The 20553-nt window shown below is 47.3% G+C and overlaps 1 protein-coding gene across 2 annotated transcripts in view; it reads left to right on the top strand.

Moving 5' to 3' along the window:
- The first annotated feature begins 3916 nt into the window (after positions 1-3916).
- Positions 3917-20553, top strand: part of LOC106593837 (islet cell autoantigen 1-like protein) — a 100127-nt gene continuing 83490 nt past the window's right edge. The window contains exons 1-2 of one of the 2 annotated variants that reach the window (XM_082963787.1): positions 3917-4145; positions 6076-6199. In XM_082963787.1, the coding sequence (XP_082819913.1) occupies positions 6105-6199 (95 nt within the window). In that variant the 5' untranslated portion in view covers positions 3917-4145; positions 6076-6104. The remainder of the gene's footprint in view (positions 4146-6075; positions 6200-20553) is intronic. The other variant, XM_082963786.1, reaches the window with a different exon arrangement.

The following is a 20553-nucleotide window of genomic DNA, read 5'->3' as shown; positions in this document are numbered from 1 at the left end:
GCTATGTACTTAGAATATTGCAAAATGTGCTTTCACCAAAAAGCTATTTTAAAATCGGACATATCGAGTGCATAGAGGAGGTCTGTATCTATAATTCTTAAAATAATCGTTATGCTTTTTGTGAACGTTTATCGTGAGTAATTTAGTAAAATGTTAGCGAATTCCCCGGAAGTTTGCGGGGGGTATGCTAGTTCTGAACGTCACATGCTAATGTAAAAAGCTGGTTTTTGATATAAATATGAACTTGATTGAACAAAACATGCATGTATTGTATAACATAATGTCCTAGGGTTGTCATCTGATGAAGATCATCAAAGGTGAGTGCTGCATTTAGCTGTCTTCTGGGTTTTGGTGACATTATATGCTGGCTTGAAAAATGGGTGTCTGATTATTTCTGGCTTGGTACTCTGCTGACATAATCTAATGTTTTGCTTTCGTTGTAAAGCCTTTTTGAAATCGGACAGTGTGGTTAGATTAACGAGAGTCGTGTCTTTAAAATGGTGAAATTATATGCATATTCTAGTTTCTGGGCAGCAGTAATAACCAGATTAAATCGGGTACGTTTTTTATCCGGCCGTGCAAATACTGCCCCCTATCCCCAACAGGTTAACTACTCATGGTGTGATTGTGATAACGTACAGGAATTCAACCTAGAATACCTCTCAATCAATCAAATGCCGACCGTATTACCTCCCAAGGTAATTTTCTTTGGTTATTGTCACATCTGTGTATATTCCCCCTCAAGGGACAGCCCTCAAGGAACTACACTAAACTTTGTGCAAACTGGAAACCACATATCCTGAGGCCGCATTTATTGTAGCTGGGGACTTTAATAAAGCAAATATGAGGAAAACGCTACCGAAGTTTTATCAACACATTGCCTGTAGTACTCCAAAAACTCTCAACCGTCGTTACTCTCCCTTCTGGGATGGCTACAAGGCCCTCCCCCGACCCTCCCTTCAGCAAATCAGATCACGACTACATTCTGCTCCTCCCTTCCTATAGGCAGGAAGTACTTGTGCTAAGGTCTGTTCAACGCTGGTCTGACCAATCGGAATCCATGCTTCAAGATGTTTTGATCACGCGGACTGGGATATGTTCCGGGTTGCCGCTGAGAAGAACATTGACAAATACACAGACGCGGTGACTGAGTTCATCAGGAAGTGCCTAAGGGATGTTGTTCCCACTGTGACGATTAAAACCGACCCAAACCAAAAACCATGGATAGATGGCAGCATTCGCGCTAAACTGAAAGCGCAAACCACCGCATTTAACCACAGCAAGGTGACTTAGAATATGGTCGAATACAAACAGTGCCGCTGTGCTCTCCGTAAGGCAATCAAACAGTACAGAGACAAAGTGGAGTCGCAATTCAACGGCTCAGACACAGGACGCATGTGGCATGGAATCCAGACAATCACGGATTATAAATGTAAAACCAGCCACGTCGCGGACACCGACGTCTTGCTCCCAGACACACCTACTGTACCAGTCAACAGTCTGGACACACCTACTCTACCAGTCAACAGTCTGGACACACCTACTCATTCAAGGGTTTTTCTTTATTTTTACTATTTTCTAACATTGTCAAATAATAGTGAAGACATCAAAACTATGAAAAAACGCATCTGGAATCATGTAGTAACCAAAAAAGTGTTTATTTTTATATTTGATATTCTTCAAAGTAGCCACCCTTTGCCCTGATGACAGCTTTGCACACTCTTGGCATTCTCTCAACCAGCTTCATGAGGAATGCTTTTCCAACAGTCTTGAAGGAGTTCTCACATATGCTGAGCACTTGTTAGCTGCTTATCCCTTCACTCTACGGTCCAACTCATCCCAAACCATCTCAGTTGGGTTGAGGTCAGGGGATTGAGGAAGCCAGGTCATCTGATGCAGCACTCCATCACTCTCCTTCTTGGTAAAATGGCCCTTACACTGCCTGGGGGTGTGTTGGGTCATTGTCCTGTTGAAAAACAAATGATAGTCCCACTAAACGCAAACCAGATGGGATGGCGTAGCACCCCCACACCATCACACCTCCTCCTCCATGCTTCACCTACTCTGCGCCTCACAAAGACATGGCGGTTGGATTCAAAAATCTCAAATTGGACTCATCAGACCAAAGGACAGATTTCCACCGGTCTAATGTTCATTGCTCGTGTTTCTTGGCCCAAGCAAGTCTCTTCTTCTTATTGGTGTCCTTTAGTAGTGGTTTCTTTGCAGCAATTCGACCATGAAGGCCTGATTCACGCAGTCTCCTCTGAACAGTTGATGTTGAGATGTGTCTGTTACATGAACTCTGTTAAGCATTTATTTGGGCTGCAATCTGAGGTGCAGTTAACTCTAATGGATTTATTCTCTGCAGTAGAGGTAACTCTGGGTCTTCCTTTCCTGAGAGCCAGTTTCATCATAGCGCTTGATGGTTTTTGCGACTGCACTTGAAGAAACGTTCAAAGTTCTTGACATTTTCTGTATTGACTGACCTTTATGTCTTAAAGTAATGATGGACGGTTGTTTCTCTTTGCTTATTTGAGCTGTTCTTGGCATAATATGAACTTGGTATTTTACCAAATAGGGCTATCTTCTGTATATTCCCCCCCCCCCCCCACCCCACCTACCTTGTCACAACACAACTGATTGGATCAAACGCATTAAGGAAAGAAATTCCACAAATTAACTTTTAACAAGGCACACCTGTTAATTGAAATGCATTCCAGGTGACTACCTCATGAAGCTGGTTGAGAGAATGCCAAGTGTGTGCAAAGCTGTCATCAAGGCAAAGGGAGGCGATTATGAAGAATCTCAAATATGAAATATTTTTGATTTGTTAAACACTTTTTTGGTTACTACCGGATTCCATATGTGTTATTTCATAGTGTTGATGTCTTCACTATTATTCTACAATGTAGAAAATAGTAAAAATAAAGAAAAACCCTGGAATGAGTAGGTGTGTCCAAACTTTTGACTGGTACTCTATATAGAGACACACTATATATATATATATATATATATATATATATATATATATATATATATATATATATATATATATATATATATATATATATATATATATATATATATACACACACATACACACACTCCGGACTCCGACATTGCTCGTCCCTGTAGTCATATATTTCTTAATTCCATGATTTTATTTTTTAGATGTGTGTGTTGTTGTGAATTGTCAGATAATACTACACTGTTTGAGCTATGAACACAAGCATTTCTCTACACCTGCAATAACGTCTGCTAAATATGTATGCGACCAGTAAAATGTGGTTTGTGTGAACCTCTGCATCTCGTGGTGCTGGTAGATGGCTGATTAAACTGATGTGGTACCAGAGAGTAGTGGTGAAGGGGTTAAAGCTCCTCTCTGGTCAGACTGGCCAGGGCGGTGGCCATCTAGCTCTACCGTGGTGCTGGTAGATGGCTGATTAAACTGATGTGGTACCAGAGAGTAGTGGTGAAGGGGTTAAAGCTCCTCTCTGGTCAGACTGGCCAGGGCGGTGGCCATCTAGCTCTACCGTGGTGCTGGTAGATGGCTGATTAAACTGATGTGGTACCAGAGAGTAGTGGTGAAGGGGTTAAAGCTCCTCTCTGGTCAGACTGGCCAGTGCGGTGACCATCTAGCTCTGGGTTAATAATTAACTATATGAAAGCATGGAGGAAGTATTATGTTGAATCAGTCAGAAAAGGCTCCAGTCTAGATAGATGAATGTAATCAGGTCAGTAGAGAAAAGCAGATAGTCTGGTGTGGTGAGAGAGAATGACATTGAGAGGTAGAGTAGATTAAAACACTTTCTTTTTTTTCACTGTTACTGACTGGCTGGCTGGCTGGCTGGCTGGCTGGACCCACTGTTACTGTCTGGCTGGCTGGACCCACTGTTACTGTCTGGCTGTCTGGACCCACTGTTACTGGCTGGACTGTATACTGTATGTTTGCACTCACACACCTGTCTGTCTGTCTGTCTGTCTGTCTGTCTGTCTGTCTGTCTGTCTGTCTGTCTGTCTGTCTGTCTGTCTGTCTGTCTGTCTGTCTGTCTGTCTGTCTGTCTGTCTGTAGTTGTTCCACTCCGTCCAGACCACCTCCACTGAGCTGCTGAAGGTGATTGAGAAATACCAGCGGAGGATCACATGTGAGTTACCCCTGTTACTACGGTTACCACTTTATTAAAGACAGACCAGGAAATAGACAGAGGATAATACTGTTCTCTTCACTGAGAACCCCACGCTCCCTCCCTGTGTTTCAGACCTGTCTCAGGAGGGTTATGTTGAGGTTGGGTTAGGGTTATGTTGAGGTTATGACATTCCTGTGTCCAGCCCTGTCTCAGGAGGGTTAGGTTATGTTGAGGTTGGGTTAGGTTATGTAGAGGTTATGACATTCCTGTGTTCCGACCTGTCTCAGGAGGGTTAGGTTATGTTGAGGTTGGGTTAGGTTATGACATTCCTGTGTTCCAGACCTGTCTCAGGAGGGTTAGGTTATGTTGAGGTTATGTTGAGGTTATGACATTCCTGTGTTCCCGACCTGTCTCGGGAGGGTTAGGTTATGACATTCATGCGTTCCAGCCCTGTCTCAGGAGGGTTAGGGTTAGGTTATGTTGAGGTTAGGTTATGTTGAGGTTGGGTTAGGTTATGTTGAGGTTGGGTTAGGTTATGTTGAGGTTATGACATTCCTGTGTTCCAGACCTGTCTCAGGAGGGTTAGGTTATGTTGAGGTTGGGTTAGGTTATATTGAGGTTGGGTTAGGTTATGTTGAGGTTGGGTTAGGTTATGTTGAGGTTGGGTTAGGTTATGTTGAGGTTGGTTTAGGTTATGTTGAGGTTGGATTAGGTTATGTTGAGGTTGGGTTAGGTTATGTTGAGGTTGGGTTAGGTTATGTTGAGGTTATGACATTCCTGTGTTCCCGACCTGTCTCAGGAGGGTTAGGTTATGTTGAGTTGGGTTAGGTTAGGTTATGTTGAGGTTATGTTGAGGTTGGGTTAGGTTATGTTGCGGTTATGACATTCCTGTGTCCAGCCCTGTCTCAGGAGGGTTAGGGTTAGGTTATGTAGAGGTTATGACATTCCTGTGTTCCAGACCTGTCTCAGGAGGGTTAGGTTATGTTGAGGTTGGGTTAGGTTATGTTGAGGTTATGACATTCCTGTGTTCCAGACCTGTCTCAGGAGGGTTATGTTGAGGTTGGGTTAGGTTATGTTGAGGTTGGGTTAGGTTATGTTGAGGTTATGATATTCCTGTGTTCCCGACCTGTCTCAGGAGGTTTAGATTATGTTGAGGTTGGGTTAGGTTATGTTGAGGTTGGGTTAGGTTATGTTGAGGTTATGACATTCCTGTGTCCAGCCCTGTCTCAGGAGGGTTAGGGTTAGGTTATGTAGAGGTTATGACATTCCTGTGTTCCAGTCCTGTCTCAAGAGGTTTAGGTTATGTTGAGGTTGGGTTAGGTTATGACATTCCTGTGTTCCAGACCTGTCTCAGGAGGGTTAGGTTATGTTGAGGTTGGGTTAGGTTAGGTTATGTTGAGGTTATGACATTCCTGTGTCCAGCCCTGTCTCAAGAGGGTTAGGTTATGTTGAGGTTGGGTTAGGTTATGTTGAGGTTATGACATTCCTGTGTTCCAGACCTGTCTCAGGAGGGTTAGGGTTAGGTTATGTTGAGGTTAGGTTATGTTGAGGTTATGACATTCCTGTGTTCCAGACCTGTCTCAGGAGGGTTAGGGTTAGGTTATGTTGAGGTTAGGTTATGTTGAGGTTATGACATTCCTGTGTTCCAGACCTGTCTCAGGAGGGTTAGGGTTAGGTTATGTTGAGGTTAGGTTATGTTGAGGTTATGACATTCCTGTGTTCCCAACCTGTCTCAGGAGGGTTAGGGTTAGGTTATGTTGAGGTTATGTTGAGGTTGGGTTAGGTTATGACATTCCTGTGTTCCAGACCTGTCTCAGGAGGGTTAGGGTTAGGTTATGTTGAGGTTATGTTGAGGTTATGACATTCCTGTGTTCCAGACCTGTCTCAGGAGGGTTAGGGTTAGGTTATGTTGAGGTTATGTTGAGGTTATGACATTCCTGTGTTCCAGACCTGTCTCAGGAGGAGAATGAGTTGGGGATGTTTCTGAGGTTCCAGGCAGAACAAGACCGCACCAAGGCTGGCAACATGATGGACGCAACCAGCAAGGCCCTGTGTGCCTCGGCCAAGCAGAGGTCAGAACCATCCTAACCCCTAACCCAGCAAGGCCCTGTGTTGCCCGTCCCCAGAGTTAATACTGGATCTGCTATGTTTATGTGTCAGGCTGGTCCTGTGCCCGTCCCCAGAGTTAATACTGGATCTGCTATGTTTATGTGTCAGGCTGGTCCTGTGCCGGCCCCCAGAGTTAATACTGGATCTGCTATGTTAATGTGTCAGGCTGGTCCTGTGCCCGTCCCCAGAGTTAATACTGGATCTGCTATGCTAATGTTTATGTGTCAGCCTGGTCCTGTGCCCGCCCCCAGAGTTAATACTGGATCTGCTATGCTAATGTTTATGTGTCAGGCTGGTCCTGTGCTGTCCCCAGAGTTAATACTGGATCTGCTATGTTAATGTGTCAGGCTGGTCCTGTGCTGTCCCCAGAGTTAATACTGGATCTGCTATGTTAATGTGTCAGGCTGGTTCTGTGCTGTCCCCAGAGTTAATACTGGATCTGCTATGTTTATGTGTCAGGCTGGTCCTGTGCCCATCCCCAGAGTTAATACTGGATCTGCTATGCTAATGTTTATGTGTCAGGCTGGTCATGTGCTGTCCCAAGAGTTAATACTGGATCTGCTATGTTAATGTGTCAGGCTGGTCCTGTGCCGTCCCCAGAGTTAATACTGGATCTGCTATGTTAATGTGTCAGGCTGGTCCTGTGCCCGTCCCCAGAGTTAATACTGGATCTGCTATGTTTATGTGTCAGGCTGGTCCTGTGCCCATCCACAGAGTTAATAGTGGATCTGCTATATTAATGTTAATGTGTCAGGCTGGTCCTGTGCCCATCCCCAGAGTTAATACTGGATCTGCTATGCTAATGTTTATGTGTCAGCCTGGTCCTGTGCCCGCCCCCAGAGTTAATACTGGATCTGCTATGCTAATGTTTATGTGTCAGGCTGGTCCTGTGCCGGCCCCCAGAGTTAATACTGGATCTGCTATGTTAATGTTTATGTGTCAGGCTGGTCCTGTGCTGTCCCCAGAGTTAATACTGGATCTGCTATGTTAATGTGTCAGGCTGGTTCTGTGCTGTCCCCAGAGTTAATACTGGATCTGCTATGTTTATGGGTCAGGCTGGTCCTGTGCCCATCCCCAGAGTTAATACTGGATCTGCTATTCTAATGTTTATGTGTCAGGCTGGTCATGTGCTGTCCCAAGAGTTAATACTGGATCTGCTATGTTAATGTGTCAGGCTGGTCCTGTGCCGTCCCCAGAGTTAATACTGGATCTGCTATGTTAATGTGTCAGGCTGGTCCTGTGCCCGTCCCCAGAGTTAATACTGGATCTGCTATGTTTATGTGTCAGGCTGGTCCTGTGCCCATCCACAGAGTTAATACTGGATCTGCTATATTAATGTTAATGTGTCAGGCTGGTCCTGTGCCCATCCCCAGAGTTAATACTGGATCTGCTATGCTAATGTTTATGTGTCAGGCTGGTCCTGTGCCTGGCCCCCAGAGTTAATACTGGATCTGCTATGTTTATGTGTCAGGCTGGTCCTGTGCCCATCCACAGACTTAATACTGGATCTGCTATGTTTATTTGTCAGGCTGGTCCTGTGCCCGTCCCCAGAGTTAATACTGGATCTGCTATGTTTATGTGTCAGGCTGGTCCTGTGCCCGTCCCCAGAGTTAATACTTGATCTGCTCTGTTTATTTGTCAGGCTGGTCCTGTGCCCGTCCCCAGAGTTAATACTGGATCTGCTATGTTTATGTGTCAGGCTGGTCCTGTGCCCATCCACAGAGTTAATACTGGATCTGCTATGTTAATGTTAATGTGTCAGGCTGGTCCTGTGCCCATCCCCAGAGTTAATACTGGATCTGCTATGCTAATGTTTATGTGTCAGGCTGGTCCTGTCCCCGGCCCCCAGAGTTAATACTGGATCTGCTATGTTTATGTGTCAGGCTGGTCCTGTGCCCATCCACAGAGTTAATACTGGATCTGCTATGTTTATTTGTCAGGCTGGTTCTGTGCCCGTCCCCAGAGTTAATACTGGATCTGCTATGTTTATGTGTCAGGCTGGTCCTGTGCCCATCCACAGAGTTAATACTGGATCTGCTATGTTAATGTTAATGTGTCAGGCTGGTCCTGTGCCTATCCCCAGAGTTAATACTGGATGTGCTATGCTAATGTTTATGTGTCAGGCTGGTCCTGTGCCCGGCCCCCAGAGTTAATACTGGATCTGCTATGTTTATTTGTCAGGCTGGTCCTGTGCCCATCCCCAGAGTTAATACTGGATCTGCTATGTTAATGTTTATGTGTCAGGCTGGTCCTGTGCCCGCCCCCAGCGTTAATACTGGATCTGCTATGTTTATGTGACAGGCTGGTCCTGTGCCAGCCCCAGAGTTAATACCGGATCTGCTATGCTAATGTTTATGTGTCAGGATGTTCCTGTGCCCGTCCCCAGAGTTAATACCGGATCTGCTATGCTAATGTTTATGTGTCAGGCTGGTCCTGTGCCCGTCCCCAGAGTTAAATCTGGTTCTGCTATGTTTATGTGTCAGGCTGGTCCTGTGCCCGTCCCCAGAGTTAATGCTGGATCTGCTATGTTAAAGTTTATGTGTCAGGCTGGTCCTGTGCCGTCCCCAGAGTTAATACTGGATCTACTATGTTCATGTGTCAGGCTGGTCCTGTGCCGGCCCCCAGAGTTAATACTAGATCTGCTATGTTAATGTGTCAGGCTGGTTCCTGTGCCCGCCCCCAGAGTTAATACTGGATCTGCTATGTTAATGTTTATGTGTCAGGCTGGTCCTGTGCCCGTCCCCAGAGTTAATACTGGATCTGCTATGTTTATGTGTCAGGCTGGTCCTGTGCCCGTCCCCAGAGTTAATACTGGATCTGCTATGTTAATGTGTCAGGCTGGTCCTGTGCCCGTCCCCAGAGTTAATACTGGATCTGCTATGCTAATGTTTATGTGTCAGGCTGGTCCTGTGCCCGCCCCCAGAGTTAATACTGGATCTGCTAAGCTAATGTTTATGTGTCAGGCTGGTCTTGTGCCGGCCCCCAGAGTTAATACTGGATCTGCTATGTTAATGTGTCAGGCTGGTCCTGTGCCCGTCCCCAGAGTTAATACTGGATCTGCTATGCTAATGTTTATGTGTCAGTCTGGTCCTGTGCCCGCCCCCAGAGTTAATACTGGATCTGCTATGCTAATGTTTATGTGTCAGGCTGGTCCTGTGCTGTCCCCAGAGTTAATACTGGATCTGCTATGTTAATGTTTATGTGTCAGGCTGGTCCTGTGCCCGCCCCCAGCGTTAATACTGGATCTGCTATGTTTATGTGACAGGCTGGTCCTGTGCCAGCCCCAGAGTTAATACCGGATCTGCTATGCTAATGTTTATGTGTCAGGATGTTCCTGTGCCCGTCCCCAGAGTTAATACCGGATCTGCTATGCTAATGTTTATGTGTCAGGCTGGTCCTGTGCCCGTCCCCAGAGTTAAATCTGGTTCTGCTATGTTTATGTGTCAGGCTGGTCCTGTGCCCGTCCCCAGAGTTAATGCTGGATCTGCTATGTTAAAGTTTATGTGTCAGGCTGGTCCTGTGCCGTCCCCAGAGTTAATACTGGATCTGCTATGTTCATGTGTCAGGCTGGTCCTGTGCCGGCCCCCAGAGTTAATACTGGATCTGCTATGTTAATGTGTCAGGCTGGTTCCTGTGCCCGCCCCCAGAGTTAATACTGGATCTCCTATGCTAATGTTAATGTGTCAGTCTGGTCCTGTGCCCGCCCCCAGAGTTAATACTGGATCTGCTATGCTAATGTTTATGTGTCAGGCTGGTCTTGTGCCGGCCCCCAGAGTTAATACTGGATCTGCTATGTTAATGTGTCAGGCTGGTCCTGTGCCCGTCCCCAGAGTTAATACTGGATCTGCTATGCTAATGTTTATGTGTCAGTCTGGTCCTGTGCCCGCCCCCAGAGTTAATACTGGATCTGCTATGCTAATGTTTATGTGTCAGGCTGGTCCTGTGCTGTCCCCAGAGTTAATACTGGATCTGCTATGTTAATGTGTCAGGCTGGTCCTGTGCTGTCCCCAGAGTTAATACTGGGTCTGCTATGTTAATGTGTCAGGCTGGTTCTTTGCTGTCCCCAGAGTTAATACTGGATCTGCTATGTTTATGTGTCAGGCTGGTCCTGTGCCCGTCCCCAGAGTTAATACTGGATCTGCTATGTTTATGTGTCAGGCTGGTCCTGTGCCCATCCACAGAGTTAATACTGGATCTGCTATGTTAATGTTAATGTGTCAGGCTGTTCCTGTGCCCATCCCTAGAGTTAATACTGGATCTGCTATGTTTATGTGTCAGGCTGGTCCGGTGCCCATCCCCAGAGTTAATACTGGATCTGCTATGTTTATGTGTCAGGCTGGTCCTGTGCCCGTCCCCAGAGTTAATACTGGATCTGCTATGTTAATGTGTCAGGCTGGTCCTGTGCCCGTCCCCAGAGTTAATACTGGATCTGCTATGCTAATGTTTATGTGTCAGGCTGGTCCTGTGCCCGCCCCCAGAGTTAATACTGGATCTGCTAAGCTAATGTTTATGTGTCAGGCTGGTCCTGTGCCCGCCCCCAGAGTTAATACTGGATCTGCTAAGCTAATGTTTATGTGTCAGGCTGGTCTTGTGCCGGCCCCCAGAGTTAATACTGGATCTGCTATGTTAATGTGTCAGGCTGGTCCTGTGCCCGTCCCCAGAGTTAATACTGGATCTGCTATGCTAATGTTTATGTGTCAGTCTGGTCCTGTGCCCGCCCCCAGAGTTAATACTGGATCTGCTATGCTAATGTTTATGTGTCAGGCTGGTCCTGTGCTGTCCCCAGAGTTAATACTGGATCTGCTATGTTAATGTGTCAGGCTGGTCCTGTGCTGTCCCCAGAGTTAATACTGGGTCTGCTATGTTAATGTGTCAGGCTGGTTCTTTGCTGTCCCCAGAGTTAATACTGGATCTGCTATGTTTATGTGTCAGGCTGGTCCTGTGCCCGTCCCCAGAGTTAATACTGGATCTGCTATGTTTATGTGTCAGGCTGGTCCTGTGCCCATCCACAGAGTTAATACTGGATCTGCTATGTTAATGTTAATGTGTCAGGCTGGTCCTGTGCCCATCCCTAGAGTTAATACTGGATCTGCTATGTTTATGTGTCAGGCTGGTCCGGTGCCCATCCCCAGAGTTAATACTGGATCTGCTATGTTTATGTGTCAGGCTGGTCCTGTGCCCGTCCCCAGAGTTAATACTGGATCTGCTATGTTAATGTGTCAGGCTGGTCCTGTGCCCGTCCCCAGAGTTAATACTGGATCTGCTATGCTAATGTTTATGTGTCAGGCTGGTCCTGTGCCCGCCCCCAGAGTTAATACTGGATCTGCTAAGCTAATGTTTATGTGTCAGGCTGGTCCTGTGCCGGCCCCCAGAGTTAATACTGGATCTGCTATGTTAATGTGTCAGGCTGGTCCTGTGCCCGTCCCCAGAGTTAATACTGGATCTGCTATGCTAATGTTTATGTGTCAGTCTGGTCCTGTGCCCGCCCCCAGAGTTAATACTGGATCTGCTATGCTAATGTTTATGTGTTAGGCTGGTCCTGTGCTGTCCCCAGAGTTAATACTGGATCTGCTATGTTAATGTGTCAGGCTGGTCCTGTGCTGTCCCCAGAGTTAATACTGGGTCTGCTATGTTAATGTGTCAGGCTGGTTCTGTGCTGTCCCCAGAGTTAATACTGGATCTGCTATGTTTATTTGTCAGGCTGGTCCTGTGCCCATCCCCAGAGTTAATACTGGATCTGCTATGCTAATGTTTATGTGTCAGGCTGGTCATGTGCTGTCCCCAGAGTTAATACTTGATCTGCTCTGTTTATTTGTCAGGCTGGTCCTGTGCCCGTCCCCAGAGTTAATACTGGATCTGCTATGTTTATGTGTCAGGCTGGTCCTGTGCCCATCCACAGAGTTAATACTGGATCTGCTATGTTAATGTTAATGTGTCAGGCTGGTCCTGTGCCCATCCCCAGAGTTAATACTGGATCTGCTATGTTTATGTGTCAGGCTGGTCCTGTGCCCATCCCCAGAGTTAATACTGGATCTGATATGCTAATGTTTATGTGTCAGGCTGGTCCTGTGCTGTCCGAAGAGTTAATACTGGATCTGCTATGTTAATGTGTCAGGCTGGTCCTGTGCCGTCCCCAGAGTTAATACTGGATCTGCTATGTTAATGTGTCAGGCTGGTCCTGTGCCCGCCCCCAGAGTTAATACTGGATCTGCTATGTTTATGTGTCAGGCTGGTCCTGTGCCCATCCACAGAGTTAATACTGAATCTGCTATATTAATGTTAATGTGTCAGGCTGGTCCTGTGCCCATCCCCAGAGTTAATACTGGATCTGCTATGCTAATGTTTATGTGTCAGGCTGGTCCTGTCCCCGGCCCCCAGAGTTAATACTGGATCTGCTATGTTTATGTGTCAGGCTGGTCCTGTGCCCATCCACAGAGTTAATACTGGATCTGCTATGTTTATTTGTCAGGCTGGTTCTGTGCCCGTCCCCAGAGTTAATACTGGATCTGCTATGTTTATGTGTCAGGCTGGTCCTGTGCCCATCCACAGAGTTAATACTGGATCTGCTATGTTAATGTTAATGTGTCAGGCTGGTCCTGTGCCTATCCCCAGAGTTAATACTGGATGTGCTATGCTAATGTTTATGTGTCAGGCTGGTCCTGTGCCCGGCCCCCAGAGTTAATACTGGATCTGCTATGTTTATTTGTCAGGCTGGTCCTGTGCCCATCCCCAGAGTTAATACTGGATCTGCTATGTTAATGTTTATGTGTCAGGCTGGTCCTGTGCCCGCCCCCAGCGTTAATACTGGATCTGCTATGTTTATGTGACAGGCTGGTCCTGTGCCAGCCCCAGAGTTAATACCGGATCTGCTATGCTAATGTTTATGTGTCAGGATGTTCCTGTGCCCGTCCCCAGAGTTAATACCGGATCTGCTATGCTAATGTTTATGTGTCAGGCTGGTCCTGTGCCCGTCCCCAGAGTTAAATCTGGTTCTGCTATGTTTATGTGTCAGGCTGGTCCTGTGCCCGTCCCTAGAGTTAATGCTGGATCTGCTATGTTAAAGTTTATGTGTCAGGCTGGTCCTGTGCCGTCCCCAGAGTTAATACTGGATCTACTATGTTCATGTGTCAGGCTGGTCCTGTGCCGGCCCCCAGAGTTAATACTGGATCTGCTATGTTAATGTGTCAGGCTGGTTCCTGTGCCCGCCCCCAGAGTTAATACTGGATCTGCTATGTTAATGTTTATGTGTCAGGCTGGTCCTGTGCCCGTCCCCAGAGTTAATACTGGATCTGCTATGTTTATGTGTCAGGCTGGTCCTGTGCCCGTCCCCAGAGTTAATACTGGATCTGCTATGTTAATGTGTCAGGCTGGTCCTGTGCCCGTCCCCAGAGTTAATACTGGATCTGCTATGCTAATGTTTATGTGTCAGGCTGGTCCTGTGCCCGCCCCCAGAGTTAATACTGGATCTGCTAAGCTAATGTTTATGTGTCAGGCTGGTCTTGTGCCGGCCCCCAGAGTTAATACTGGATCTGCTATGTTAATGTGTCAGGCTGGTCCTGTGCCCGTCCCCAGAGTTAATACTGGATCTGCTATGCTAATGTTTATGTGTCAGTCTGGTCCTGTGCCCGCCCCCAGAGTTAATACTGGATCTGCTATGCTAATGTTTATGTGTCAGGCTGGTCCTGTGCTGTCCCCAGAGTTAATACTGGATCTGCTATGTTAATGTTTATGTGTCAGGCTGGTCCTGTGCCCGCCCCCAGCGTTAATACTGGATCTGCTATGTTTATGTGACAGGCTGGTCCTGTGCCAGCCCCAGAGTTAATACCGGATCTGCTATGCTAATGTTTATGTGTCAGGATGTTCCTGTGCCCGTCCCCAGAGTTAATACCGGATCTGCTATGCTAATGTTTATGTGTCAGGCTGGTCCTGTGCCCGTCCCCAGAGTTAAATCTGGTTCTGCTATGTTTATGTGTCAGGCTGGTCCTGTGCCCGTCCCCAGAGTTAATGCTGGATCTGCTATGTTAAAGTTTATGTGTCAGGCTGGTCCTGTGCCGTCCCCAGAGTTAATACTGGATCTGCTATGTTCATGTGTCAGGCTGGTCCTGTGCCGGCCCCCAGAGTTAATACTGGATCTGCTATGTTAATGTGTCAGGCTGGTTCCTGTGCCCGCCCCCAGAGTTAATACTGGATCTCCTATGCTAATGTTAATGTGTCAGTCTGGTCCTGTGCCCGCCCCCAGAGTTAATACTGGATCTGCTATGCTAATGTTTATGTGTCAGGCTGGTCTTGTGCCGGCCCCCAGAGTTAATACTGGATCTGCTATGTTAATGTGTCAGGCTGGTCCTGTGCCCGTCCCCAGAGTTAATACTGGATCTGCTATGCTAATGTTTATGTGTCAGTCTGGTCCTGTGCCCGCCCCCAGAGTTAATACTGGATCTGCTATGCTAATGTTTATGTGTCAGGCTGGTCCTGTGCTGTCCCCAGAGTTAATACTGGATCTGCTATGTTAATGTGTCAGGCTGGTCCTGTGCTGTCCCCAGAGTTAATACTGGGTCTGCTATGTTAATGTGTCAGGCTGGTTCTTTGCTGTCCCCAGAGTTAATACTGGATCTGCTATGTTTATGTGTCAGGCTGGTCCTGTGCCCGTCCCCAGAGTTAATACTGGATCTGCTATGTTTATGTGTCAGGCTGGTCCTGTGCCCATCCACAGAGTTAATACTGGATCTGCTATGTTAATGTTAATGTGTCAGGCTGTTCCTGTGCCCATCCCTAGAGTTAATACTGGATCTGCTATGTTTATGTGTCAGGCTGGTCCGGTGCCCATCCCCAGAGTTAATACTGGATCTGCTATGTTTATGTGTCAGGCTGGTCCTGTGCCCGTCCCCAGAGTTAATACTGGATCTGCTATGTTAATGTGTCAGGCTGGTCCTGTGCCCGTCCCCAGAGTTAATACTGGATCTGCTATGCTAATGTTTATGTGTCAGGCTGGTCCTGTGCCCGCCCCCAGAGTTAATACTGGATCTGCTAAGCTAATGTTTATGTGTCAGGCTGGTCCTGTGCCCGCCCCCAGAGTTAATACTGGATCTGCTAAGCTAATGTTTATGTGTCAGGCTGGTCTTGTGCCGGCCCCCAGAGTTAATACTGGATCTGCTATGTTAATGTGTCAGGCTGGTCCTGTGCCCGTCCCCAGAGTTAATACTGGATCTGCTATGCTAATGTTTATGTGTCAGTCTGGTCCTGTGCCCGCCCCCAGAGTTAATACTGGATCTGCTATGCTAATGTTTATGTGTCAGGCTGGTCCTGTGCTGTCCCCAGAGTTAATACTGGATCTGCTATGTTAATGTGTCAGGCTGGTCCTGTGCTGTCCCCAGAGTTAATACTGGGTCTGCTATGTTAATGTGTCAGGCTGGTTCTTTGCTGTCCCCAGAGTTAATACTGGATCTGCTATGTTTATGTGTCAGGCTGGTCCTGTGCCCGTCCCCAGAGTTAATACTGGATCTGCTATGTTTATGTGTCAGGCTGGTCCTGTGCCCATCCACAGAGTTAATACTGGATCTGCTATGTTAATGTTAATGTGTCAGGCTGGTCCTGTGCCCATCCCTAGAGTTAATACTGGATCTGCTATGTTTATGTGTCAGGCTGGTCCGGTGCCCATCCCCAGAGTTAATACTGGATCTGCTATGTTTATGTGTCAGGCTGGTCCTGTGCCCGTCCCCAGAGTTAATACTGGATCTGCTAAGAGTTAATACTGGATCTGCTATGCTAATGTTTATGTGTCAGGCTGGTCCTGTGCCCGCCCCCAGAGTTAATACTGGATCTGCTAAGCTAATGTTTATGTGTCAGGCTGGTCCTGTGCCGGCCCCCAGAGTTAATACTGGATCTGCTATGTTAATGTGTCAGGCTGGTCCTGTGCCCGTCCCCAGAGTTAATACTGGATCTGCTATGCTAATGTTTATGTGTCAGTCTGGTCCTGTGCCCGCCCCCAGAGTTAATACTGGATCTGCTATGCTAATGTTTATGTGTTAGGCTGGTCCTGTGCTGTCCCCAGAGTTAATACTGGATCTGCTATGTTAATGTGTCAGGCTGGTCCTGTGCTGTCCCCAGAGTTAATACTGGGTCTGCTATGTTAATGTGTCAGGCTGGTTCTGTGCTGTCCCCAGAGTTAATACTGGATCTGCTATGTTTATTTGTCAGGCTGGTCCTGTGCCCATCCCCAGAGTTAATACTGGATCTGCTATGCTAATGTTTATGTGTCAGGCTGGTCATGTGCTGTCCCCAGAGTTAATACTTGATCTGCTCTGTTTATTTGTCAGGCTGGTCCTGTGCCCGTCCCCAGAGTTAATACTGGATCTGCTATGTTTATGTGTCAGGCTGGTCCTGTGCCCATCCACAGAGTTAATACTGGATCTGCTATGTTAATGTTAATGTGTCAGGCTGGTCCTGTGCCCATCCCCAGAGTTAATACTGGATCTGCTATGTTTATGTGTCAGGCTGGTCCTGTGCCCATCCCCAGAGTTAATACTGGATCTGATATGCTAATGTTTATGTGTCAGGCTGGTCCTGTGCTGTCCGAAGAGTTAATACTGGATCTGCTATGTTAATGTGTCAGGCTGGTCCTGTGCCGTCCCCAGAGTTAATACTGGATCTGCTATGTTAATGTGTCAGGCTGGTCCTGTGCCCGCCCCCAGAGTTAATACTGGATCTGCTATGTTTATGTGTCAGGCTGGTCCTGTGCCCATCCACAGAGTTAATACTGAATCTGCTATATTAATGTTAATGTGTCAGGCTGGTCCTGTGCCCATCCCCAGAGTTAATACTGGATCTGCTATGCTAATGTTTATGTGTCAGGCTGGTCCTGTCCCCGGCCCCCAGAGTTAATACTGGATCTGCTATGTTTATGTGTCAGGCTGGTCCTGTGCCCATCCACAGAGTTAATACTGGATCTGCTATGTTTATTTGTCAGGCTGGTTCTGTGCCCGTCCCCAGAGTTAATACTGGATCTGCTATGTTTATGTGTCAGGCTGGTCCTGTGCCCATCCACAGAGTTAATACTGGATCTGCTATGTTTATTTGTCAGGCTGGTTCTGTGCCCGTCCCCAGAGTTAATACTGGATCTGCTATGTTTATGTGTCAGGCTGGTCCTGTGCCCATCCACAGAGTTAATACTGGATCTGCTATGTTAATGTTAATGTGTCAGGCTGGTCCTGTGCCTATCCCCAGAGTTAATACTGGATCTGCTATGCTAATGTTTATGTGTCAGGCTGGTCCTGTGCCCGGCCCCCAGAGTTAATACTGGATCTGCTATGTTTATTTGTCAGTCTGGTCCTGTGCCCATCCCCAGAGTTAATACTGGATCTGCTATGTTAATGTTTATGTGTCAGGCTGGTCCTGTGCCCGCCCCCAGAGTTAATACTGGATCTGCTATGTTTATGTGACAGGCTGGTCCTGTGCCGGCCCCAGAGTTAATACCGGATCTGCTATGCTAATGTTTATGTGTCAGGCTGGTCCTGTGCCCGTCCCCAGAGTTAAATCTGGTTCTGCTATGTTTATGTGTCAGGCTGGTCCTGTGCCGGCCCCCAGAGTTAATTCTGGATCTGCTATGTTTATGTGTCAGGCTGTTCCTGTGCCCGTCCCCAGAGTTAATACCGGATCTGCTATGCTAATGTTTTTGTGTCAGGCTGGTCCTGTGCCCGTCCCCAGAGTTAAATCTGGTTCTGCTATGTTAATGTGTCAGGCTGGTCCTGTGCCCGTCCCCAGAGTTAATGCTGGATCTGCTATGTTAAAGTTTATGTGTCAGGCTGGTCCTGTGCCGTCCCCAGAGTTAATACTGGATCTGCTATGTTCATGTGTCAGGCTGGTCCTGTGCTGGCCCCCAGAGTTAATACTGGATCTGCTATGTTAATGTGTCAGGCTGGTTCCTGTGCCCGCCCCCAGAGTTAATACTGGATCTCCTATGCTAATGTTAATGTGTCAGGCTGGTCCTGTGCCGCCCCCCAGAGTTAATTCTGGATCTGCTTTGTTTATGTGTCAGGCTGGTCCTGTGCCCGTCCCCAGAGTTAATACTGGATCTGCTATGTTTATGTGTCAGGCTGGTCCTGTGCCCGTCCCCAGAGTTAATACTGGATCTGCTATGTTAATGTGTCAGGCTGGTCCTGTGCCCGTCCCCAGAGTTAATACTGGATCTGCTATGCTAATGTTTATGTGTCAGGCTGGTCCTGTGCCCGCCCCCAGAGTTAATACTGGATCTGCTAAGCTAATGTTTATGTGTCAGGCTGGTCCTGTGCCGGCCCCCAGAGTTAATACTGGATCTGCTATGTTAATGTGTCAGGCTGGTCCTGTGCCCGTCCCCAGAGTTAATACTGGATCTGCTATGCTAATGTTTATGTGTCAGTCTGGTCCTGTGCCCGCCCCCAGAGTTAATACCGGATCTGCTATGCTAATGTTTATGTGTCAGGCTGGTCCTGTGCTGTCCCCAGAGTTAATACTGGATCTGCTATGTTAATTTGTCAGGCTGGTCCTGTGCTGTCCCCAGAGTTAATACTGGATCTGCTATGTTAATGTGTCAGGCTGGTTCTGTGCTGTCCCCAGAGTTAATACTGGATCTGCTATGTTTATGTGTCAGGCTGGTCCTGTGCCCATCCCCAGAGTTAATACTGGATCTGCTATGCTAATGTTTATGTGTCAGGCTGGTCATGTGCTGTCCCCAGAGTTAATACTTGATCTGCTCTGTTTATTTGTCAGGCTGGTCCTGTGCCCGTCCCCAGAGTTAATACTGGATCTGCTATGTTTATGTGTCAGGCTGGTCCTGTGCCCATCCACAGAGTTAATACTGGATCTGCTATGTTAATGTTAATGTGTCAGGCTGGTCCTGTGCCCATCCCCAGAGTTAATACTGGATCTGCTTAGTTTTTTTGTCAGGCTGGTCCTGTGCCCATCCCCAGAGTTAATACTGGATCTGATATGCTAATGTTTATGTGTCAGGCTGGTCCTGTGCCCGCCCCCAGAGTTAATACTGGATCTGCTATGTTTATGTGTCAGGCTGGTCCTGTGCCCATCCACAGAGGTAATACTGGATCTGCTATATTAATGTTAATGTGTCAGGCTGGTCCTGTGCCCGTCCCCAGAGTTAATACTGGATCTGCTATGCTAATGTTAATGTGTCAGGCTGGTCCTGTGCCCGGCCCCCAGAGTTAATACTGGATCTGCTATGTTTATGTGTCAGGCTGGTCCTGTGCCCGTCCACAGAGTTAATACTGGATCTGCTATGTTTATGTGTCAGGCTGGTTCTGTGCCCGTCCCCAGAGTTAATACTGGATCTGCTATGTTTATGTGTCAGGCTGGTCCTGTGCCCGTCCCCAGAGTTAATACTGGATCTGCTATGCTAATGTTTATGTGTCAGGCTGGTCCTGTGCCCGCCCCCAGAGTTAATACTGGATCTGCTAAGCTAATGTTTATGTGTCAGGCTGGTCCTGTGCCGGCCCCCAGAGTTAATACTGGATCTGCTATGTTAATGTGTCAGGCTGGTCCTGTGCTCGTCCCCAGAGTTAATACTGGATCTGCTATGCTAATGTTTATGTGTCAGCCTGGTCCTGTGCCCACCCCCAGAGTTAATACTGGATCTGCTATGCTAATGTTTATGTGTCAGGCTGGTCCTGTGCTGGTCAGGCTGGTCCTGTGCCGTTCCCCAGAGTTAATACTGGATCTGCTATGTTAATGTGTCAGGCTGGTCCTGTGCCGTTCCCCTGAGTTAATACTGGATCTGTTATGTTAATGTGTCAGGCTGGTCATGTGCCGTTCCCCAGAGTTAATACTGGATCTGCTATGTTAATGTGTCAGGCTGGTCCTGTGCCGTTCACCAGAGTTAATACTGGATCTGCTATGTTTATGTGTCAGGCTGGTCCTGTGCCGTCCCCAGAGTTAATACTGGATCTGCTATGTTTATGTGTCAGGCTGGTCCTGTGTCCGTCCCCAAAGTTAATACTGGATCTGCTATGTTTATGTGTCAGGCTGGTCCTGTGCCGGTCCCCAGAGTTAATACTGGATCTGCTATGCTAATGTTTATGTGTCAGCTGGTCCTGTGCTGGCCCCCAGAGTTAATACTGGATCTGCTATGTTTATGTGTCAGGCTTGTCCTATGCCCGTCCCCAGAGTTAATACTGGATCTGTTATGTTAATGTGTCAGGCTGGTCCTGTGCCGGCCCCCAGAGTTAATACTGGGTCTGTTATGTTTATGTCTCAGGCTGGTCCTGTGCCCGTCCCCAGAGTTAATACTGGATCTGCTATGTTAATGTTTATGTGTCAGGCTGGTCATGTGCTG

Source organism: Salmo salar, chromosome 17 (assembly GCF_965601325.2).
Source record: "Salmo salar chromosome 17, fSalSal1, whole genome shotgun sequence".
Taxonomy (NCBI): domain Eukaryota; kingdom Metazoa; phylum Chordata; class Actinopteri; order Salmoniformes; family Salmonidae; genus Salmo; species Salmo salar.
This window is presented reverse-complemented; position numbering and strand designations above follow the sequence as displayed.